This window comes from Suillus subaureus, assembly GCF_016647635.1.
Source record: "Suillus subaureus strain MN1 chromosome Unknown BJ212scaffold_1, whole genome shotgun sequence".
Classification (NCBI taxonomy): domain Eukaryota; kingdom Fungi; phylum Basidiomycota; class Agaricomycetes; order Boletales; family Suillaceae; genus Suillus; species Suillus subaureus.
This window is the reverse complement of record NW_024538557.1, coordinates 2,280-25,132: the sequence shown is the minus strand read 5'-3', so window position 1 is coordinate 25,132 and position 22,853 is coordinate 2,280. Positions and strand designations below refer to the sequence as shown.

General features: G+C 44.5%; 3 protein-coding genes across 3 annotated transcripts; 1 reads left to right on the top strand and 2 right to left on the bottom strand.

Moving 5' to 3' along the window:
- Positions 1-1,487: 1,487 nt before the first annotated feature.
- Positions 1,488-2,080, top strand: BJ212DRAFT_1257706 (uncharacterized protein; the record flags this gene model as incomplete). Its single annotated transcript, XM_041329880.1, has 3 exons — positions 1,488-1,649; positions 1,698-1,843; positions 1,894-2,080. Coding segments are annotated over 3 exons (495 nt in total), but the record flags the coding sequence as incomplete, so codon positions are not given.
- Positions 2,081-5,672: 3,592 nt separating this feature from the next.
- Positions 5,673-6,292, bottom strand: BJ212DRAFT_1473938 (uncharacterized protein; the record flags this gene model as incomplete). The annotated part of the gene is made up of 3 exons (XM_041339022.1): positions 5,673-5,825; positions 5,874-6,203; positions 6,245-6,292. 3 exons carry the CDS (start codon positions 6,290-6,292, stop codon positions 5,673-5,675), a joined length of 531 nt encoding a protein of 176 aa, XP_041199553.1.
- A 14,818-nt stretch (positions 6,293-21,110) lies between these two features.
- Positions 21,111-21,741, bottom strand: BJ212DRAFT_1256923 (uncharacterized protein; the record flags this gene model as incomplete). The annotated part of the gene is made up of 2 exons (XM_041329820.1): positions 21,111-21,539; positions 21,604-21,741. The coding sequence occupies 2 exons, from the start codon at positions 21,739-21,741 to the stop codon at positions 21,111-21,113; spliced, it is 567 nt and encodes a 188-aa protein (XP_041199552.1).
- Positions 21,742-22,853: the final 1,112 nt, after the last annotated feature.

Sequence of the window (22,853 nt, the reverse complement as noted above, 5' to 3'; positions counted from 1 at the left end):
AACTGAAATACCAGAGTTAGGGGTTCACTGAAAGGAGATGAGCACTGATTGTGGATTTGGATGAGTTGTGGACTGGACCAGACGAGTGGCAGATTGGATGATGAGATGTTGGAGGAAGATAAGATGTGGATTGGATCTGAGATGAGATATGGATTGGATCTGAGATCTGGATATGTGGATATGACAGAACGATGCTATGCACAACAGGGTGGGAGTGCCATGGCCAGCTTTTCCCATGCAGAGCTTCTTTTTAGAGTTAGTAGGAAGAAGACAGAAGGGGAAGAGACAGAAAAAGGGTAGACAATAGTACTGGGAAGTCCTGAAAATATTTGTTTTTTTTGGAGGGGCTTATCCAGTGTTTGTCCTGCTCAAGAGAGCATGCTTGGTGTCCCTTATGTGCTGTTAAAGCCCCCTGGCTTACATGTTAAAAAGAATCACTACCATGAACTTATGAGAGTTTCCTGTACTGTAGAGCCACAACACTAGGTTTGTCACAGGTCACAGCCCTTGACGAATCAAATCTATTTGGTGTGACTGTCACATGAATTTTGGCGGGACAAAGCTAATTTGTGACATTCAGAAAAAAACATAGGAAAAACATAAGTTGTGCACTAATGGGACCAAAAATCATTATACATCGAATTTGTGATGCATCTACGCTTTCCACTCCCATAATCAACCTTTGGAACACTGTTCGAGCCACCTTCCACATCTGAAGCATGACCATTGAAACAAGCCTGACTGAACTGATTGAGGAGCTGAGTGACGCAATGGAGCAGAGGAATTGACCATGCTGTGAAATCATTGGGAAGGCTGAGGAGAGGGGGATTTGTTGAAAAAATGATGGTGTCTGAGCTAAGATCACAGTCCAGTGATGCGCAAAGATCAATGTTGAGTAGCTGCGTGACAGACAGAGTCTGAGATGGGATGGTTGGCTGCATTGAAGTCGGGATGCTGAGTAACTGTTTGATCTCACATCATGCAGAGGGTGGCAGTTTTCTCTGGTCAAAAACATGACCATGTGAGAGTGACTCTGAAACAGTGAATGTATCAGTTTGTGACAGCATGACAGGCACTTGAAAATGGATCATAGACTCACCTGGCAGGCTTTAAGGCCACAGAGTCTCCAAGTCCACTTGTTACCATCATTAGCACTATGCGAGGCGAATCCTGAAGCAAGTTGTCACAATCACGAAGCAGTGGCATGTCATATGGTTGCAAGCAGTGAAGCATCTGTGGGCAAATCTATTTGGGTGTGGTCACAGGTCACATGGACATTCGAACCAGTGACACTGAGTATGACATAATCACATGCTGCACGTGATGAACCTAGTGTTGTAGCTCTACAGTATATGGAGAGATTTGGTTAATAGAATTCAATTTGGCTTTGGACACAAGACAGACAGATCTCCTGGTCCAGAGGATTTAGGTTGCATTATTGACAATGACAAACTGAGCTCATCTTTGTGGTTGGCAGTTGGTTAATTCTGCAAAGATATGTTGTGGGTGGAAATTTTACAGCACAACATATGAATATGAAGACTCCAGAAGATGATGTTTCACTAGCAGATGAAAATGGATACATGGTAACAGAGGGACCTTATCAAACTCACATAACAGAATTGATTGAAGAGAAAGAAGCAAGTTTTGTATTTCATGACATGTTTCCTTACAAATGTGGTCTGATATAATTTCAGAAATTGTCTTGCAATAATCACTGTGCTGTGAATGCAGCCAATGTCCAGAGAAGTAACCTAAGAGTCACAGGGGTTGGGGCAACAGCATGTGCTAGGCATGGATGTTTTGTTCCCCATGCAGTGGTGGACTTCCAAAAGGGAGAGTGGTCTGTGATTCCATTGTTATATTATGACCATGGGCTAACTGTGTAGTCAGGCAAATGAATATGGACTATTCCATTTGCAATGCTTTGAAATATCCATCAGAAGATATTGGCAGTGCACTCATAATCTATGATGTTGCATGCCAGTGGAGTATCCACTTCTGTCATATGCCATTCTGGACTCTCAACTCTAAATCCACTTCTCTAGATATCCAGATCCAAGATCCAGATCTCCAATGATCTGATCTATTGTTATCTCCCTTCCAGAATCCAAACCTTATATCAGCACCCAACCCCATTTAGACATCCCCTGTCTCTGGACTCCAGTTAACTATGTTTCCCTTCTGATTACTGATCCATTACATACATTTCATTTCTGGTATTTGTTATTGGTAATCTGTCCTACTTGCTAATAGACTTTATATATGCTTTGTACATAGCCTTTGTGTTTGCTGACTGATTCCTATATGATATATACAGTATATAAACCTCCTGTAACTCTTAGAAATACTCCAGTTTGAATATCATCTTAGTTCCTGCTCATTCCTGTATCCTCTGGACTCGAGCCAAGTCTCTTGTCATATTCTGAGTCTTAGGATTGTATCCTAGACTACATCTCCGGCTCTACCTTAGGGTAGTCTATCCCCTGTTAGTTTCTAGTCTGGACTTTGTCCAGATTAGTCTTATCTGCTTGTCCAAGTAACATCTGGATGTCTGTTGGATTTATCTCACATTTCAGATCCAGATGTCCATTATCCACCCTAGTCAAAACCTGGAAACTTTGGATGACTGTTCTAGCCCTCAGAAATTAAGGGCACATACTCAGGAAAGGGGCACAGCATATGAGCTAAGGCCAAGCCCTTGTGATCTGACCCCCTTGAGCATGCAACCTTAACAGTAAGTAGGAAAGGATCACTAATAATGAAACGGAAATGAAGCATAGGTAATGGATCAGTGAGCAGGACAGATATACAGATAACCAAAGTACCAGAGTCAGGGGGTTACCAAAAGGAGATGAGCACTGATTGTGGATTCAGATGAGTTGTGGACTGGACTGGATGAGTGGACAGATTGGATGATGAGATGTTGGATGGGGATAAGATGTGGATAGGATCAGAGATAAGATGTGGATTGGATCTGAGATGAGATGTGGATATACAGATATGACAGCAGCTAGCCCTTTCTTACATGCCGCAACAGCAGACCAGCCTATGTGGTATGAGTCACCAAAGGTCTGGCTGTCCTGCTCTGACATGCTGCAGAGGCAGGGCTGGCTGATGGTATAGGTCACAACCTGCCTTTTTGACATGCTAGGCCTGGTCTTGGGTGCAGTGCAGTGGTCCCACTCCTACATACTGCAGAAGTAGTTTTCACTTGTACAACTAGCCTCCTACATGGTGGAACAGCAGGCTAGCCCATATTGACATAGGTCACCATGAGTATAATACAGGTTCTAGAATGGCCTGCACAGGTACTGCAAACATATGATTCTATATGTTGGAAATTTCACATCTGGGTAGCAACCATGAGATTCTGAGATACATTGAGACCACTATTGAGGCCAACTTCTTTAAGCCTATAATAGGACCAAATTGGGACCCTGTCATATCCCACAATCCAGACTCACATTCCATCATATTCCCATGCCTTCTGAGCCTATGTCCAGACCCCACCTCATATCCAACTTATTCCCAGTTCTCCCTCCACTGTCTGCCCTACACCTCAGCAGGATCAGCTCCACTGTGAAATTACCCCTGAGCTCTGGACCATTGGATCTCCACTGCTAGCCTGATCCATACCCCCCTACCCCATCCACCCTATGCACACTCCATCTAGCAAGACATCTGGACTTCACCTCATCTCAGATTCTGGACTATATCCACCTTCTCATATCCCAGTCCTGTATCCACCTTGTCTTCCAGATCCCCAGATCTCTGGACCTCTGGATATTAGCTCCGGACCTATTCCCACCCTCTGTCTGATATCCTGCACCTATCCCCATTTAGGCATTCTCTGCTTTCTGGCTTTCGGTTACCTCTTGTTCTGTCTTGCTTATTGATCCTTGTACAAGTCTTCATCTCCAAGTTCATTTAGTTATGTTCCATCTTACTTACTAATGTGTTTCCACATGCTTGTACATAGCCTTGCTCCTTTGCTTACTGATCCCCTCAGATACTGTTCAGTATATAATCCCTGTAGATACTCCTGTAGTTCCTTAGTTTAAATATCAACTTAGACTTGCCCAATCCTCTCTCAGACTTTGGTCTACCTAAGTCTGTCCTACCCATCAGGGCCTAGGGATTGATTCCCTAGGCCAGAGCTCTGCCTTTCTGGCACTTACCCTCTTTCCAGACTTAGGTCCAATCCCTGTCTCTCCAACTCTACCTTAGGGTAGCCATCATTGGACCTCATATGAAATGAAGGGCACATACTTGGGTAAGGGGCACAGCATATGAGCTGAGGCCAAGCCCCTCTGTGTCAGTCTCTCTCCCCCTTGAGCAACATGGTTCTTAACAGTCAGCAAACATAAAGGCTATGTATGAAGCATATGCAAAGTCTATTAGTTAGTAGGACAGATCACAAATAATGAACACCGGAAATGAAATGTATGTAATGGATCAATAATCAGAAGGGAAACATAGTTAACTGGAGTCCAGAGACAGGGGAAGTCTAAATGGGATTGGGTGCTGATATAGGGTTTGGATTCTGGAAGGAAGATACAGATAGATCACATCATTGGAGATCCAGATCTTGAATCCAGATATCTGGAGAAGTGGATTTAGAGTTGAGAGTCCAGAATGGCATATGACAGAATCAATCCTTAAGTCTCAGAAGTTGATGAGAGTTGAGAGAACTCAGGTCTGGAGGATGGAATGAGCAGAACTAATGTGATATTTGAACTGAGGTGTTACAGAGATGTACAGGAGGTTATATACTCTAGGTAACTAATGAAATAGTCAGTAAGCAGAGTCTGAGGCTATGCATGAAGCATATGGAAAGTCTATTGGTAAGTCAGTTCAAGTAAAGGAAATGAAACCAGAAATGAAATAGAGGCAATGGATCAGTGATCAGAGTGGTGTCTTAATAACTGAGGGTCTTATATAAATGTGTGTAAAATGGTGACTAAATGTATAGTGGGAACAGCAATACACCATCAGACACCACATCTTTAAGATCTTGTAATAATGCTGTAAGCCTAGCAACTGTGCCTCACTCCTCACTAGAAATCCAGGGGAGTGCAGCAGAGTTCCAGAGGAGTGCAGGAGAGTTCTGGAGGAGTTCTCTCTGCACAGAAAGGGAAGAGACCCCAGGGTAATACCTCTACAGGAAATAGGATAGAAGGATGGGAGGTCCAGAGGACAGGAGGACAGGATGTCTGGAGGTCCAGAGTATGGAGGACAGGAGGACTGAAGGTCTAGAGGTACACAGGACAGGACATGGAGGTATGGAGGACAGGATGTCTGAGGGTTAGGAGGATGGGACATCCGGAGGTCCAGAAGGAATAGGGGCTACATCAGACTTTGTCCAATGTAGAAGCAAATAGAGGTAAACTACCCTGAGGTAGAGTCAGAGGGACAGGAAGTGGACCAAAGTCTGGAGAGAGAGTAAGTGCCAGACAGGCAAGACTCTAGCCTAGGGAAACAATCCCTAGACTTGGGACAGAGACATAGAGGACAAATCCAAAGGTCTGGAATTCTGGCCTAGGGAATCCTTCCCTAGGCCTTACAGAAAAGGACAAGACTCAGACAGACTGAAGTCTGGAAGATAATTGGGCAGATCTAAGGTGATATTCAGACTGAGGACTCTATTGGAGTTGTACAGGGGTTTTATACTAGGAGAACTTGAGGTCCACATCATCATCAGGTTGGGGGGATACTTCATCCAAAATGGTGGTCTGCTGACATGCTGGTGGGGGTGGAGGAGGTCGAACTTGACCCTCAGGTAGGTCCTCTACTACCTGCAACCCTGCTTTCCATTTTGTAGACTTAATATGATCAGTAAACCAGCAAATCAACAATAGATATGGACGTACCTTCCTTTGCATAGTTTTTGCCTTCTTCTCTGCTGAAAGCCTAGCTTTTTCAGCCTGCTTCACTGCAGCTGCATGCAGCTTAGCAACCCTCTTTGCTTCAGCTGCCACAGCCTTCTCATTCGTAATGCATGCCTTTTCAGCTGCATAAGCCTCCTTCCCTTTCTTCTTTGCTTCAGCTAGGGTATTCTTCTTGTCCATCTTCAGAGATGCCTGTAAAACTTTCTTGGCCTCCATCCATGTGATCAGTGCAACTTGCTGATTCAAGAGCTCCTCATCTGCATGACTTGGGAGGCATACACTCCACAACCGAGGAACCTGACTGATCAAGGGCTAGGACAAGTGAATTAATGTTGCATTGGATATTTGCTTACAATCACTGGCCCATAAACCATTGATAGAAGGAGCCATTGATCAGCCATCAACGAGCCTCCTGATGGCATTCCTATATCTGTCAGTAACTTACCACATGAGCCTGGTACAACAAACTTGAAGTGTTATTAGAATTGAATATCAATAGAGTAAAAAATTGTTATGTCTGCAAGCATCTCATGAAGGACTTCCAGCTCATGATTTGGTCATAAGATTTTGCTCTGCACCCATATGTTATAGAAATGAGTTTTAATGAAGCCTTTCAAGTGAGATATAGCATCAGCGAAATGACATCCAGACAAGAGAATAAGGCTTACCAAGGAACAAATTGTGCATTGGATCAATAACAATCTGTTTGTCATATCCCACAATCTGGACTCACATTCCATAATATTCCCATGCCTTTCGAGCCTACATCTGGACCTCACATCTGACTCATTGCCAGATCCCCTTCTGCTGTGTGCTTCACACCCCAGTGTCATATCCCACAATCCAGACCCACGTTCCATCATATTCCCACGCCTTCTGAGCCTACATCTGGACCCCACTTCATATCCAACTCATTCCCAGATCCTGATCCATACCCCCCTGTCCCATCCACCCTATGCACACTCCATCCAGCAAGACATCTGGACTTCACCTCATCTCAGATTCCAGACTATATCCACCTCCTCATATCATAGCCTTGCTCCTTTGCTTACTGATCCCCTCAGATATTGTCCAGTATATAACCCCTGTAGATACTCCTGTAGTTCCTTAGTTTGAATATCAACTTAGACTTGCCCAATCCTCTCTCAGACTTTGGTCCACCTAAGTCTGTCCTACCCATCAGGCCTAGGGATTGATTCCCTAGGCCAGAGCTCTGCCTTTCCAGCACTTACCCTCTTTCTGGACTTAGGTCCAATTCCTGTCCCTCCAACTCCACCTTAAGGTAGTCTACCTCTGTTTGCTTCTACATCGGACTTTGTCCAATGTAGCCCCTATTCCTTCTGGACCTCTGGACCTCCTGTCCCTTGTACCTCCAGGCATCCTGTCCTTCGGACATTCCACCCTCCGTACCTTCAGATGTTCTGTCCTCCTAACCCTCGGATGTCCTATCCTCCTGCCCTCTGTACCTTCAGACATCCTGTCCTTTGTACCTCTGGACATCCTGTCCTTCTGTCCTCCATCCTCCTGTCCTCCAGACCTTCAGACCTCCTATCCTTCCATCCTGTTTCCTGTAGAAGTATTACCTTGCAGTGGGAACTCTCCTGAACACTTCCTGCATTCCTCCAGAACTCTCCTGCACTCCTCCGGATGTTTCCTGCACTCCTCTGGAAGTCCTCTAGCACTCTCCACCAGAGTAGCCAGCCTCCAGAAGTCCTCCAGACTTCGTTGGACCATCATCAGACCTCATATGAAATAAAGGGCACATACTTGGGTAAGGGGCACAGTGTACAAGCTGAGGCCAAGCCCCTCTGAGTCAGTCTCTCTCTCCCTTGAGCAACATGGTTCTTAACACTGTTCAACAAGGTTGAAATACAGAAGGTGAGATAACTGTGTGTAGTGAGTTGCATGTTCCTTGACAAAATTTGTGTGCACTTGGTGTGGTGAGACTCTGGTACTCCTCCCCTAATCTATGCTGCTCCACATCTGTTCAAGGTCTAAAACCTAGAAACTTTTCAATATACATATGTTAGGAATATATGAAATGTACCTCCTTTCTCAAATGCTTTTGGTTTGTCTTTATTGTAGATTGATATCCAACATATGGTGCAAAAGTGAGTATGTGAGTGAGATGTGAACCCTCCAACTTTATGTGCTGCAGGTTTATTGCACACAGCAGTAACAAGAATCACATGCATGAGATGTCCTGTCGGACATGACTCTGTGGGAATCTTGATCCCATCCTTCCAATGATGAAGCAAGTCAGAGACAATTGGACATAAAAACTGCTGAATCTGTCCTTACACCCAGGTAATATGCTTGTGCACATGAGATTTGATGTGCAATATCTAGTGAATTAGCTGTAGTTTGTGAGATTGAGTGAACAATAACTAACCAATACTCTGGAGGTAGATTACATATTGAAAATGAAACTGGACCAGATGAGTGAGATGGTGCAATGTTGCTGTGAATATACAAGAACTGTCATATGCCATTCTGGACTCTCAACTCTAAATCCGCTTCTCCAGATCTCAAATGATCTGATCTATCTTTATCTCCCTTCTGGAATCCAAACCCTATATCAGCACCCAACTCCATTTAGACTGCCCCTGTCTCTGGACTCCGGTTAACCATGTTTCCCTTTTGATTATTGATCTATTACATACATTTCATTTCTGGTGTTCATTATTTGTGATCTGTCCTACTTACTAATAGACTCTGCATATGCTTTGTACATAGCCTTTATGTTTGCTGACTGATTCCTATATGATACCTACAGTATATAAACCTCCTGTAACTCTCGGAAATACTCCAGTTCAAATATCATCTTAGTTCCTGCTCATTCCTGTGTCCTCTGGACTTGAGATAAGTCTCTTGTCATATTCCGAGTCTTAGGATTGCATCCTAGACTACATTTCCAACTCTACCTTAAGGGTAGTCTATCCTCTGTTAGTTTCTAGTCTGGACTTCGTCCGGATTAGTCTTATCTGCTTGCCCAGGTAACATCTGGACATCTGTCGGATTTATCTCACATTTCAGATCTGGATGTCCGTTATCTGCCCTAGTCAAAACCCAGAAACTCTGGATGACTGTTCTAGCCCCCGGAAATTAAGGGCACATACTTGGGAAAGGGGCACAGTGTATGTGCTGAGGCCAAGCCCTTGTGATCCGACCCCCTTGAGCATGTGACCTTAACACCAGACAGCTGTAAGTCCTTTTGTTGTTCTATCATTTTATAATATTAAACATATATCTAGCAGTGCAACTCATTTCTAGCGCAACTTGAAGCTGTCAAGGTGGAAGCTTGGGTAATTGATGATAGCAAAATGGCACTGGAGTCAGAACTGCCTGCTGAAAATACCAAGTACCTAGTTGATGATCCAGCCAAGTGGTAAGTTGTTTTGTCTGATGTCAATTCTCCTCTTGCCCTGCTACCACAGACTGACCTTTCTGTTAGTGCTGGACCTGTGCCCAATGACAGTGAGACAGAACCAGAGTCTGAACCCAAGGCACAGACACCTGTAGAATTTATCATTTGGTATGAGGCTAACAAGGATGTGTGTATTTTTATTCTCTACTATGACTACTAAGTCGTTAACTGAGGTTTTTTTGCAGAAATTACAAAGCTTACAACTGCATCAATAAAACATAGAATGAGGTCCCTTGAACATCCTTTCATGTCACAGATAATTTGTGTAGTAAGGTTGGTAATACTACTGTAATGCACTCACATGACTCTAGACTTAGTACAAGCTCCTGAGTCCTGATGCATCTAAGACCAAGCATCCACATCATCTGCCTCACCATATGTTACTTCACTGCTTGTGTACAACCAACAAATGTGCAGGAGCCCTTGTTCCTACACATACCAAGTGAAATCATGAACATGCAGACCTCAAAAACTGAACCATCACTGAGCAAGCCAGTGCTCAAGTTGCATCATGCAAAAGGATGCCTGGACTTGTTTGAAATACACCTATCTTTTGACATGAGCCTGACCTTAACACCATCTGACAAGGTACTAATATCTGTGTCTGCATAATCATCAGTCAAGTATGTGCTCAATCTCCTATTCTTTGGCTCCAGTTGGCATGACAACAAGTCCTAGCTTTTGAAGTTTGCAGGAAGGATACAGAGAAGTGTCATTGGACACATGTTGTTTCAATTCAGAGACATGAAATGTTAGGTGAATGTTAGTATGTGTGGGTAAGTTGAGAATGTATGTGGATGACTCAGGGTATGCTGCAATGATCTTATAAGGTCCATTGAAATGGGGCATAAACTTGGCAATCTGTTTGCCTTTTCCATTCAAGTATTCTCATCTACAGTGCATCATTAAGAGGCAGACAAGATCATTGATGGTGAAGCATGGGTCTTCTCTTCAGTAAATATTGGCTAGGTGTGCTTGACTGATCTTTGCTATCTGTGGGGTGTCATGTGTGTCTGCTATGTCAGTCTTGAGAGCCATGATGGCCTCCAGTGTGCATTCTTCACATCTGCAGGGAAATCTTGTTGCATGACATGTACCTTTGTGGAGTTAACAGAGGTAATCAGCATGGTATGTGCCCTAGATATAAGTGGAAATTTATGTATTCAGTGTCCTGCATGATTTGGGAATCATGCATGGACATGACTACTTGGTAGCCCCTAAAAGACAAAGTCTGTTAGCTTAGTCATCAGACTAGTCAAGCATACCTTGGTTTCAAAACTTGGTCAAATAGTTCAGTTTCCCCTCTGTGATTCATGGATTTGCTATATTTTGAAGAAAAGTCATTTGTGAGATGGGAATCACATAATGACCTAGTTAATATTGTGAAGTGATAAGGTTAAGGTATTGCCTTGCTTTTGGCTTATTCACTTTGGCTAGAGAAAACCATAGAGAAAAGTTCAAAGCCTAACAAAAACCTATCTAAAAAGCCTGTGCTTTGTGCCTTGTTATTGTATTATTATTTCTGAGTTGTTTTCTCTAGTATTTCCTTGATTTATTTTTCTATTAGGATGCTCTGACCCATCAGATACTTCGCAAAATTGTACCTACAGGGTATGATGATAATGAAGTCATTTGTTCTAGAATGTTCTGCTCCACTTCTGATATCATTGCTTCACTTTTTACTTACATAAGATACAGAATGATGCAGTGGGTGAGTGATGAAGGTGAATCACAATATAGTTTCAAGAAGTGCAAGAAAGACAGAACAAGTAATGTGTGTGCCTGTCATATCCTGTATGCCAGACATAGATCCCATCATATTCCCACACTTTCCAGACCTATTTCCAGACCCCATATCTGACTCATTCCCAGATCCCCTTCTGCTGTGTGCTCCACACCTCAGCAGGATCAACTCCACTCCGGATTTACCCCTGAGCTCTGGACCTCTGGATCTTTACTACTAGCCTGATCCATACTCCCCTATCCTGTCCACCCTATGCACATTCTGTCCAGCAAGACATCTGGACTTTACCTCCTCTCAGATTCTGGACTACATCCGCCACCTCATATATCTCAGTCCTGTTTCCACCCTGCCTTCCGGATCACCAGATCTCTGGACCTCCGGATATTAACTGTTACTATCTCCAGACCTATTCCCACCCTCTGTCTGAGATCCTGCGCCTATCCCCATTTAGGCATCTCCACCTTTCCAGTTCTCGGTTATCTCTGTTTCTGTCTTGCTGATTGATCCTTGTACTAGTTTCATCTCCAAGTTCATTTACTTATGTTCCATCTTACTTACCAATGTGTTTCCACATGCTTGTACATAGCCTTACTCTGTTGCTTACTGATCCTCTCAGATATTCTCTAGTATAAAACCCCTGTACAACTCCTGTAGAGTCCTCAGTCTGAATACCATCTTAGATCCTGTTCTATTTGCCCAATCTTCTTCTGGACTTCAGTCCATCTGAGTGTGTCCCTTTCCATAAGGCCTAGGGATGGATTCCCTCGGCCAGAATTCCGGACCTTCGGATTTGTCCCCTATGTCTCTGTCCCAAGCCTAGGGATTGCTTCCCTAGGCTGGAGTCTTGCCTTTCTGGCACTTACCCTCTCTCTGGACTTTGGTCCACTTCCTGTCTCTCCAACTCTACCTAAGGGTAGTCTACCTCTGTTTGCTTCTACATCGGACTTCATCTGAGGTAGCCCCTATTCCTTCTGGATGTTAAGAACCATGTTGCTCAAAGGAGAGAGAGACTGACTCAGAGGGCCTTGGCCTCAGCTCATATGCTGTGCCCCTTACCTGAGTATGTGCCCTTCATTTCATATGAGGTCCGATGATGGTCCGATGAAGTCTGGAGGACTTCCAGAGGCTGGCTACTCTAGTGGAGTGCTAGAGGACTTCCAGAGGAGCGCAGGAAACATCTGGAGGAGTGCGGGAGAGTTCCCACTGCAAGGTAATACTTCTACAGGAAACAGGATGGAAGGATAGGAGGTCCAAAGGTCTGGAGGACAGGAGGACAGGAGGACAGGATGTCTGGAGGTATGAAGGACAGGAGGACAGGAGGACAGAACATCTGAAGGACAGGATGCCCAGAGGTACAAGGGACAGGAGGTCTGGAAGGAATAGGGGCTACATCGGACAAAGTCCGATGTAGAAACAAACAGAGGTAGACTACCCTAAGGTAGAGTTGGAGAGACAGGGATTGGACCTAAGTCTGGAAAGAGGGTAAGTGCCAGAAAGGCAGAGCTCTGGCCTAGGGAATCAATCCCTAGGCCTGATGGGTAGGACAGACTTAGGTGGACCAAAGTCTGAGAGAGGATTGGGCAAGTCTAAGTTGATATTCAAACTAAGGAAACTACAGGAGTATCTACAGGGGTTATATACTGGACAATATCTGAGGGGATCAGTAAGCAAAGGAGCAGGGCTATGTACAAGCATGCGGAAACACATTAGTAAGTAAGATGGAACATAAGTAAATGAACTCGGAGATGAAGACTCATACAAGGATCAATAAGCAAGATGGAAGAAGAGGTAACCGAAAGCTGGAAAGGTAGAGATGTCTAAATGGGGATAGGTGCAGGATATCAGACAGAGGGTGGGAATAGGTCCAGCATTAATATCCGGAGGTCCAGAGATCTGGGGATCTGGAAGACAAGGTGGATACAGGACCAGGATATGAGAAGGTGGATATAGTCTGGAATCTGAGATGAGGTGAAGTCTGGATGTCTTGCTGGATGGAGTGTGCATAGGGTGGATGGGACAGGGGGGTATGGATCAGGCTAGCAGTGGAGATCCGATGGTCCAGAGCTCAGGGGTAAATCTGGAGCATAGTTGATCCTGCTGAGGTGTGGAGCACAGTGGAAAGGGATCTGGGAATGAGCTGGATATGAAGTGGGGTCCAGATGTAGGCTTGGAAGGCGTGGGAATATGATGGAACATGGGTCCGGATTGTGGGATATGACACTGGACCTCTGGACGTCCTGTCCCTCGTACCTCTAGGCATCCTGTCCTTCAGACATTCCACCCTCCTAACCCTCAGACATCCTGTCCTCCATACCTCCATGTCCTGTCCTGAGTACCTCTGGACCTTCAGTCCTCCAGTCCTCCAGACCTCCTATCCTTCCATCCTGTTTCCTGTAGAAGTATTACCTTGCAGTGAGAACTCTCCTGTGCTCCTCCAGACATTTCCTGTGCTCCTCTGGAAGTCCTTCAGACTTTGTCAGACCATCATCAGACTTCCTCTGAAATAAAGGGCACATACTCAGGTAAGGGGCACAGCGTATGAGCTGAGGCCAAGCCCCTCTGAGTCAGTCTCTTTCTCCCTTGAGCATGGTTCTTAACAGTGCCAACAAGTGTGAGTACAGGTATATCTTGGGATAAGGGTATGGGTGGCACCTGTGATACCCTGGGGTTTACTTGTGCACATCCCTAGTGGGATATGACAGTCATTGAGGAGACAAACAAGATGTGCTGCCCACTCTAAACCTCTGCAACTGCCTGCCACATGACATCAGCCTACTGAACCACAGCCTGTTGTGATCAAGCCCCTGGCTTGGACTCACAGCTCAGGCTTTAAATTTACTAAGTTGTGATGCTGAGTCCAAGCCAGGCCAGAATATCTCTAGTAGTAAGCTAAGAATAGTACAGCATCTGTGAACAACACTGGTAGACATGTTGACTAAGTCTACTAGCGTTGTTCACAGATGCTGTACTGTTTTGTTTTTCCATGACTTGACAAAAGCCTGTATTGCCACTCTATTACATAGCAAGGTACAATGGGACCTCAGCTGCTCCCTATGCTGCATGTCTGCAAATTTTCAAAATTTTCCTTGTGAGGTGCAACACTTTTGAGGCTTGCAGGGCACACTTCAGACATGCATGGTAGCCAAAACATACCAAAAAAGGAAAGTTTCCGAAACATATTACTGTGCTACTGAATTACCTAGGCAAAATCATGGTTCTGCTTCTTGCAAGACTGTACCACAAACTGCAACACAAGAATCTCACACACTGCCACCATCCCAGCTGTAAACAGTGATAAATCTATGTTTTACAGTGTGTCATAGACTTTGAACTTGGTTTTGAAAGGCCCATGGTTTCATAGCATGATACTGGCCCTCTGAGACACTGAGTGCAGATGTTCTGAGATTGTAGACAAGCTCTTTAATACTGGCAAGTGTCCATAAGTGTCCTGTTGACTTACTGTGGTGCCAAAAAGAGTTTTCATTTTCTTTGGGATGTGTCTTCCAAAAAACCAAAATTTAGCATGAACATGTAGTGACAAGACAACAACTTGCCTGAATAAAAACATGTAGTCCTATGTTCATCAATGAAGGAACATCTTTGCTGCCAGCAAGGAGAATATTCTTGTGTCGAGTGCCTCTACCACCACCATTCTTCTTGTACATACAGACCACTTGGCTGAGATAGTGGCCCTGTGAGCATTGCATGATGGTATATGACCCAATTGCTAGTGGTAATATGTCATTGACATTCTGTATCACAATTCCAGGAACTGAAGCACAAAAATCAGGTGTTAGTGAGTATGAACAATTAAATGTGATACTCATGATGATTTTCAAGGTGCAGCACAGCTGAGATAAGCTGCTTCACAATGGTCCAATTGCCAATACCAGAAGAGCTTGCAGCAGGAGCTGATGTCGGACCACTATTGTTACAGGCAGGGTTTGCTGTTCAATATTCTGCATGTACAGTGGCTCAAAAAAGTGTCTCAATTTGTGACTTTTCATGTAATTGCTGTATTATGAGCTAGGGTGTGAGAATATGACTAAGCCATAGGGAGGTGTGGGAAAGCTCTGCTTCTAAGTTTCATGTTTTATCCCTATAGCGTGGGAAGATTATGTCATCAAGTGAAGATATGGTTAATTTAATTTGGTGACTCATTGAGTCACTTTTTTGACTTTCAGTTTGGCCAATACAATCTCTATAATTCTAGTACTTGGTGCTTCCTCCTGTTGCTCTAATTACTTCCACCACTCTTCTATGCATACTATCTATCAATTTGAGGCATTCCTCATCAACAATCTTGCCCCACTCTGCTGCAACTCTCTTCCACAGCTGAAATAGCCCCTATTATTATCCTCAGCTCTTCTAATCTGTATACCAGGCAGATTGCTACCAAAACTGGCCTGAGCAGGGTTACTATCATTAGGATCATAAAAAAGTCATGCCAGATCAGAAAAATATCAAACTAGATTGTCCTTTCAAGCTTACACCATATAGCAAAAAATCTCTTGTTCATAATATTCCAACTAGGCAGGCTGCCAATGCTACTCAAGCCACCAAATTTATTAATTACATCATCTACACTGCTCTCTCCACTCAAATAGTCAGGAATACTCCTAAGGCAGCCAATCTTAAAGCTGCAAACAGGCAGAAAAAGCCTTTCCTGTCTTCAGCCTAGGGGAGAAGGAGACCAGCCTTGGCTTTAAAGCCTCAATATTGGATTGTTGAGGACTGGGATAGGGCTACCTGGTTAGATGAGACCAAAATCAATAGGATGGGGTCAGATGGCTAGGAATATATGTGATGAAAGGCAGAACAACTACTAGAACAAAAAAAGTCAAGAAAACACTAAAGTATGTAAAGTAGGAAACTTGATGGTATGGTGTTGTATGAGGTGGAATGGAGTAGAAATTCTCTGTGAGGTGGGGGGGAGGATGAATGCAGAGCAGCACATTTCAATTTTGGAAACTATCTGCTCAGAAGCATGCAAGAATCAAGAGTTATTGAATAAGATGTTACCTTCTAACAAGACAATGTCCCTAAGCATACTTCAAGTTGACCATAAAATGGTTTGAAAATTATGGCATCAGTGTGCTATAATGGTAAGTCCAGTCCTCAGACCTCAACCCTATTGAACAGCCCTGGTAATTGCTCAAGATATCACTTGCAGTCTATCAAGAACCTCAATAGGGGTTATTTCAGCTATGGGAGAGGGTTGCAGCAGAGTGGGGCAAGATTGTTGATGAGGAATGCCTCAAATTGATAGATAGTATGCATAGAAGAGTGGTGGAAGTAATTAGAGCAACAGGAGGAAGCACCAAGTACTAGAATTATAGAGATTGTATTGGCCAAACTGAAAGTCAAAAAGTGTCTCAATGAGTCTGTCATATCCCATATGCCAGACATAGATCCCATCATATTCCCACGCTTTCCAGACCTGTTTCTGGACCCCATATCCAACTCATTCCTGGATCCCCTATCCTGTCCACCATACGCACATTCCGTCCAGCAAGACATCCAGACTTTACCTCCTCTTGGATTCTGGACTACATCTACCACCTCACATACCTCAGTCCTGTTTCCGTCCTGCCTTCTGGATCCCCAGATCTCTGGACCTATTCCCACCCTCTGTCCAAGATCCTGCACCTATCCCCATTTAGGCATCTCCGTGTTTCTGGTTCTCAGTTATCTCTGTTTCCGTCTTGCTGATTGATCCTTGTACTAGTTTCATCTCTGAGTTCATTTACTTATGTTCTGTCTTACTTACCAATGTGTTTCCGCATGCTCGTACATAGCCATACTCCTTTGCTTACTGATCCTCTCAGATAGCCTCTAGTATATAACCCCTGTACAACTACAGTAGAGTCCTCAGTTCGAATATCATCTTAGTTCCTGCTCTATCACCTTAGACTTGCCCAGTCTTCTTCTGGACTTCAGTCCATCTGAGTTTGTCCTTTTCCATAAGGCCTAGGGATGGATTCCCTAGGCCAGAATTCTGGACCTTTGGATTTGTCCCCTATGTCTCTGTCCCAAGTCTAGGGATTGCTTCCCTAGGCTGGAGTCTTGCCTTTCCGGCACTTACCCTCTTTCCAGACTTAGGTCCACTTCCTGTCCCTCTGACTCTACCTTAGGGTAGTCTACCTCTGTTTGCTTCTACATCAGACGAAGTCCAATGTAGCCCCTATTCCTTCTGGACCTCCGGACCTCCTGTCCTCTGTACCTCTGGACATCCTGTCCCTCATACCTCTGGGCATCCTGTCCTTCGGATGTTCTGTCCTCCATACCTCTGGACCTCCTGTCCTCTGTACTCCGGACCTCCAGACATCCTGTCCTCTGGACCTCCTATCTGTCCATCCTGTTTTCCTGTAGAAGTATTACCTTGCAGCAGGAACTCTCCTGAGCATTTCCTGCATCCCTCCAGAACTCTCCCGCACTCCTCCGGATGTTTCCCACGCTCCTCCAGAAGTCCTCCCGCACTCTCCACCAGAGTAGCCAGCCTCCAGAAGTCCTCTGGACTTCATTGGACCATCATCGGACTTCCTCTGAAATGAAGGGCACATACTTGGGTAAGGGGCACAGCGTATGAGCTGAGGCCAAGCCCCTCTGAGTCAGTCTCTCTCTCCTTTGAGCATGGTTCTTAACAGAGTCACCAAATTAAATTAACCATATCTTCACTTGATGACATAATCTTCCCACACTATAGGGATCAAACATGAAGCTTAGAAGCAGAGCTTTCCCACACCTCCCTATGGCTTAGTCATATTCTCACGCCCTAGCTCATAATACAGCAATTACATGAAAAGTCACAAATTGAGACACTTTTTTGAGCCACTGTAAGTCACAGGCACCACTCTCAGCCTGAGCAGCAGTGAGGTGGAGTGATGTTGTATTCTCCAAGTCATCATCATCATTCTCACCATCCTTACTGTCACTTTGATCCTCACACCTGGCTTTCCGTTTCCCAGCCTGGGTGAGTCATGCAGCCTCAGTTTTGCTGGCTGTGAAAACCAATGGTAGTAGAGGTATGCTTGAGACACCAAGTACCTGTCAGGCAGGTTATCAGCCATGGTACACATGTTGATGGACACCATACTCACATCATCAAACACAGCTACTACATTCTCCTAAGCAACATTTGTGATGACCTCCACTTGCAAGTGAGATGGGATATCAGTTAACTTCTTGAGGTCTTCAGTGCTTAGCTTCTCCAGTGTAGTGTCATAGACATAACCAGATGATTTCTCCTTGTGTTTGTGGACTCTGGACTGTGCCTGTTAAGAACCATGCTCAAGGGAGAGAGAGACTGACTCAGAGAGGCTTGGCCTCAGCTCATACACTGTGCTCCTTACCCGAGTATGTGCCCTTCATTTCAGAGGAAGTCTAATGATGGTCCAATGAAGTCTGGAGGACTTCTGGAGGCTGGCTACTCTGGTGGAGTGCTAGAGGACTTCCAGAGGAGCACAGGAAACATCTGGAGGAGCATGGGAGAGTTCCGGAGAAATGCAGGAAGTGCTCAGGAGAGTTTCCACTGCAAGGTAATACTTCTACAGGAAACCAGATGGAAGGATAGGAGGTCCAGAGTATGGAGGACAGGAAGACTGAAGGTCCTGAGGACAAGATGTCCAGAGGTACACAGGACAGGACATGAAGGTATGGGGGACAGGATGTCCGAGGGTTAGGAGGGCGGAATGTCCAAAGGACAGGACATCCAGAGGTCTGGAAGGAATAGGGGCTACATCGGGCTTCATCCAATGTAGAAGCAAACAGAGGTAGACTACCCTTAGGTAGAGTCAGAGAGACAGGAAGTGGACCAAAGTCCAGAGAGAGGGTAAGTGCCAGAAAGGCAAAACTCTAGCCTAGGGAAGCAATCCCTAGACTTGGGACAGAGACATAGGGGACAAATCCAAAGGTCTGGAATTCTGGCCTAGGGAATCCATCCCTAGGCCTTATGGAAAGGGACTGTTAAGGTCACACGCCCAAGGGGGCCAGATCACAAGGGCTTGGCCTCAGCTTGTATGCTGTGCCCCTTTCCTGAGTATGTGCCCTTAATTTCCAGGGGCTAGAACAGTCGTCCGGAGTTTCTGGGATTTGACTAGGGTGGACAACGGACATCCGGATGTTACTTGGGCAAGCAGATAAGACTAATCCAGATGAAGTCTGGACTAGAAACTAACAGAGGATAGACTACCTTAAGGTAGAGTCAGAAATGCAGTCTAGGATGCAATCCTAAGACTTGGAATATGACAAGAGACTTATCTCAAGTCTGGAGGACACAGGAATGAGCGGGAACTAAGATGATATTTGAACTGGAGTATTTCTGAGAGTTACAGGAGGTTTATATACTGTAGGTATCATATAGAAATCAGTCAGCAAACATAAAGGCTATGTACAAAGCATATGCAAAGTCTATTAGTAAGTAGGATGGATCACAAATAATGAACACTGGAAATGAAATGTATGTAATGGATCAATAATCAGAAGGGAAACATAGTTAACCAGAGTCTGGAGACAGGGGAAGTCTAAATGGGGTTGGGTGCTGATATAAGGTTTGGATTCTGGAAGGGAGATAACAATAGATCAGATCATTTGAGATCCAGATCTCAGATCCGGATATCCAGAGAAGCAGATTTAGAGTTGAGAGTCCAGAATGGCATATGACAGTGTCATATCCGCATATCCAGATCTCAGATCCACATCTTATCTCCCTCCAACATCTCGTCATTCAATCTGTCCACTCATCCAGTCTGGTCCACAACTCATCCAAATCCACAACTCATCTGAATCCACAACTGGCACTCGTCTCCTTTTGGTAACCCCCTAACTCCGGTATTTTGGTATCTGTATATCTGTCCTGCTCCCTAATCTGTTACCTATGTTTCATTTCTGTTTCATGATTTGTGATCCATTTCTACTTACCAATAGACTATCCATATGCTTCATACATAGCCTCGGACTCTGCTGATTGATCATTCTGTTAGATACCTATAGTATATAAGCTCCTGTAAATCTCTGTAGCACCTCAGTTTGAATATCATCTTAGTTCTACTCATTCCTGTCCTCTGGACTTGAGTATCTCTACTCTCATCACCCTCTGAGACTTAGGATTGATTCCTATAGTCTATCTGTATCCGCCTCTGTCTCCAACAGTCCATTACCATTAGTTTCTAGTCTGGACTTGTCCAGATTAGCCCTACAATACTTATCCCTCATCCGGAAGTCATCCGGATCCGCTATGCTACTTGTCTGACCTTCTGGACACATTAGTCTTGCCTTCCTGAAATAAGGGGCAATACTCAGGTAAGGGGCACAGCACATGAGCTGAGGCTGAAGCCCTTCGGATCCAGTTATCCCTTGAGTATGACCTTAATAGATAGGGACAAACTCAGATGGACTGAAGTCCGAAAGAAGATTGGGCAAGTAGAACAGGATCTAAGATGATATTCAGACTGAGGACTCTACAGGAGTTGTACAGGGGTTATATACTAGAGGATATCTGAGAGGATCAGTAAGCAACAGAGTAAGGCTATGTATGAGCATGTGGAAACACATTGGTAAGTAAGATGGAACATAAGTAAATGAACTCAGAGGTGAAGACTTGTACAAGGATCAATCAGCAAGATGGAAACAGAGATAACCAAGAACTGGAAAGGCAGAGATGCCTAAGTGGGGATAGGCGCAGGATCTCAGATGGAGGGTGGGAATAGGTCTGGAGATAGCAACAGTTAATATCCGGAGGTCTGGAGATCTGGGGATCCAGAAGGCAAGGCAGAAACAGGACTGAGATATGTGAGGTGGTGGATGTAGTCCAGAATCTGAGAGAAGGTAAAGTCCAGATGTCTTGCTGGACAGAATGTGCATAGGGCGGACAGGATAGGGGTGTACAGATCAGGCTAGTAGTAAAGATCCAGAGGTCCAGAGCTCAGGGGTAATTCCATAGCAGAGCTAATCCTGCTGAGGTGTGGAGCACACAGTGGAAGGGGATCTGGGAATGAGTCAGAGGTGGGGTCCAGAAATAGGTCCAGAAAGTGTAGGAGTATGATGGGATCTATGTCTGGCATATGGGATATGACAGTGCCAATTGAAGGAGAACCTCTTGTTGCTGCTCAATATGATGCAATATACCAAGGAGTTCAACATAGCTGAAGTTGGTGAGAAATTCACATGTGATACCAAAAATTTTCTCCAATGGTAATGAACCATGCTGCCAAGGTAGGAAAGGGACAGTGGGGTAGTACTCCTGGTAAACAAGTGTGAGTTTTATAAGTGCATCACAACATGAGTTGAGTGACTTGAAATTTTGGGAAGAGATACAGCTGCAGTGGTGTAGGAAGAAGTGGCCATGGATGGGATGTCTGTTTTTGTCAGTGATGTGACTGTGCCAAAGTTGAAGGAAAAAATTTGCTTGCATTGCAGCATGTACTTGTTCAGCATGTGAAAGATCATGCTTGAAGTATGCATAAAACAGTTTGCCTATCTACATGTCAACTTTGGAGGTAGCACATGAAGAGAAGCAGAATCTTACCACAGATGAAATGCACTGCAAATGCAAGATGATAGGGCTTCTGTATCGACTGGCCAACATCTATCAAACATGCTTGTAGTGCATTTGAATGGAACCATTGAATTGCTGCTCCATCATCCTGTTTATCTGTGTTCTCAACATCCTTCTTTACCATGCCACTGTTGGGCTCCTTGTGTAGTGCAACAAGTGTTTGATGAGTGAGACAATGGTCACCAACACAGAGAAGGTGTTCCACTTTGTTCATTGTTTCACAACACCTTTTGAACATGGCTTGGGTCAGGAACAGTCACCAGGGGACCAGTTGAATATATCAGAACACTAAATGTAAACCCAAACTTTTCAATTGAAAATGTCAAGTGTTCAGATGCTGAGTTATGGATGACATCATGGGCACTAACTTCACTTGAGGCACCATCTGATCCACATGAAATGACAGCCAGTCCTGCACTTCAACATAGAGAGAGGCAGTCAAGCAATGTGCAGGCATTGTCTTCAGCAGTCTCCTTGCCTTGGCTAGGAGCAACTAGCAGTGGTATGGGGCAAGAACCAGGGAGTGGTGTCTAACAAGTGTGTTTGTACTGTAACCAAGCATTTGTCTTATTAAAAAAACTCACCTTTCCAATCAGGACACACACTTGAGATGCTAATGAGCTTTCATTGACAACTTCCTTGATGATCTATTCAATATCTTCATGTGTTTTCACATCAGCTTTGGACAGTGGTTTCATACCTCCCAAAATATGGGACCTGAACATTGTGCAGTGTTCAAGTCAGCCCTTGATCTAATGACTTATGTACATCAGTGACTAGAAAGAAACTTTTGGCCATGATCATGAACCACAGTGCAGTCCATAGCAAGTACAATCAGAACACCTTGGTGGCCATGGTAGGTGATGTCATCAACAAGACAGGCAATATTATGAGGTGAAAGGTATGGGCTGTCCATGTGGCAGCTGGTTTGAGCTGCAATAGCACTTTCAAGTGATTGTATGTAAATCATCAACTTGTGATACTTGGTGAAGGATACTCACCATAAACAATGCTGACAGACTCCCCTGATAACCTGGCTGAGAAGGCCATATTGTGCTGCACTTTGGCTCCCATATCCATGCATAGCAATGAAAAAATTCATCACCTCTGAGTCATAGCATGCACCATGCTTCATGTTTGGATTGTCACTATGGGTTTGTCCAACTTTATCAGCTAATGCTTCTGCAATTTTGACAAATAAGCCATGCTCCTGTAGGTGCCCACTCTTTGGTGTTG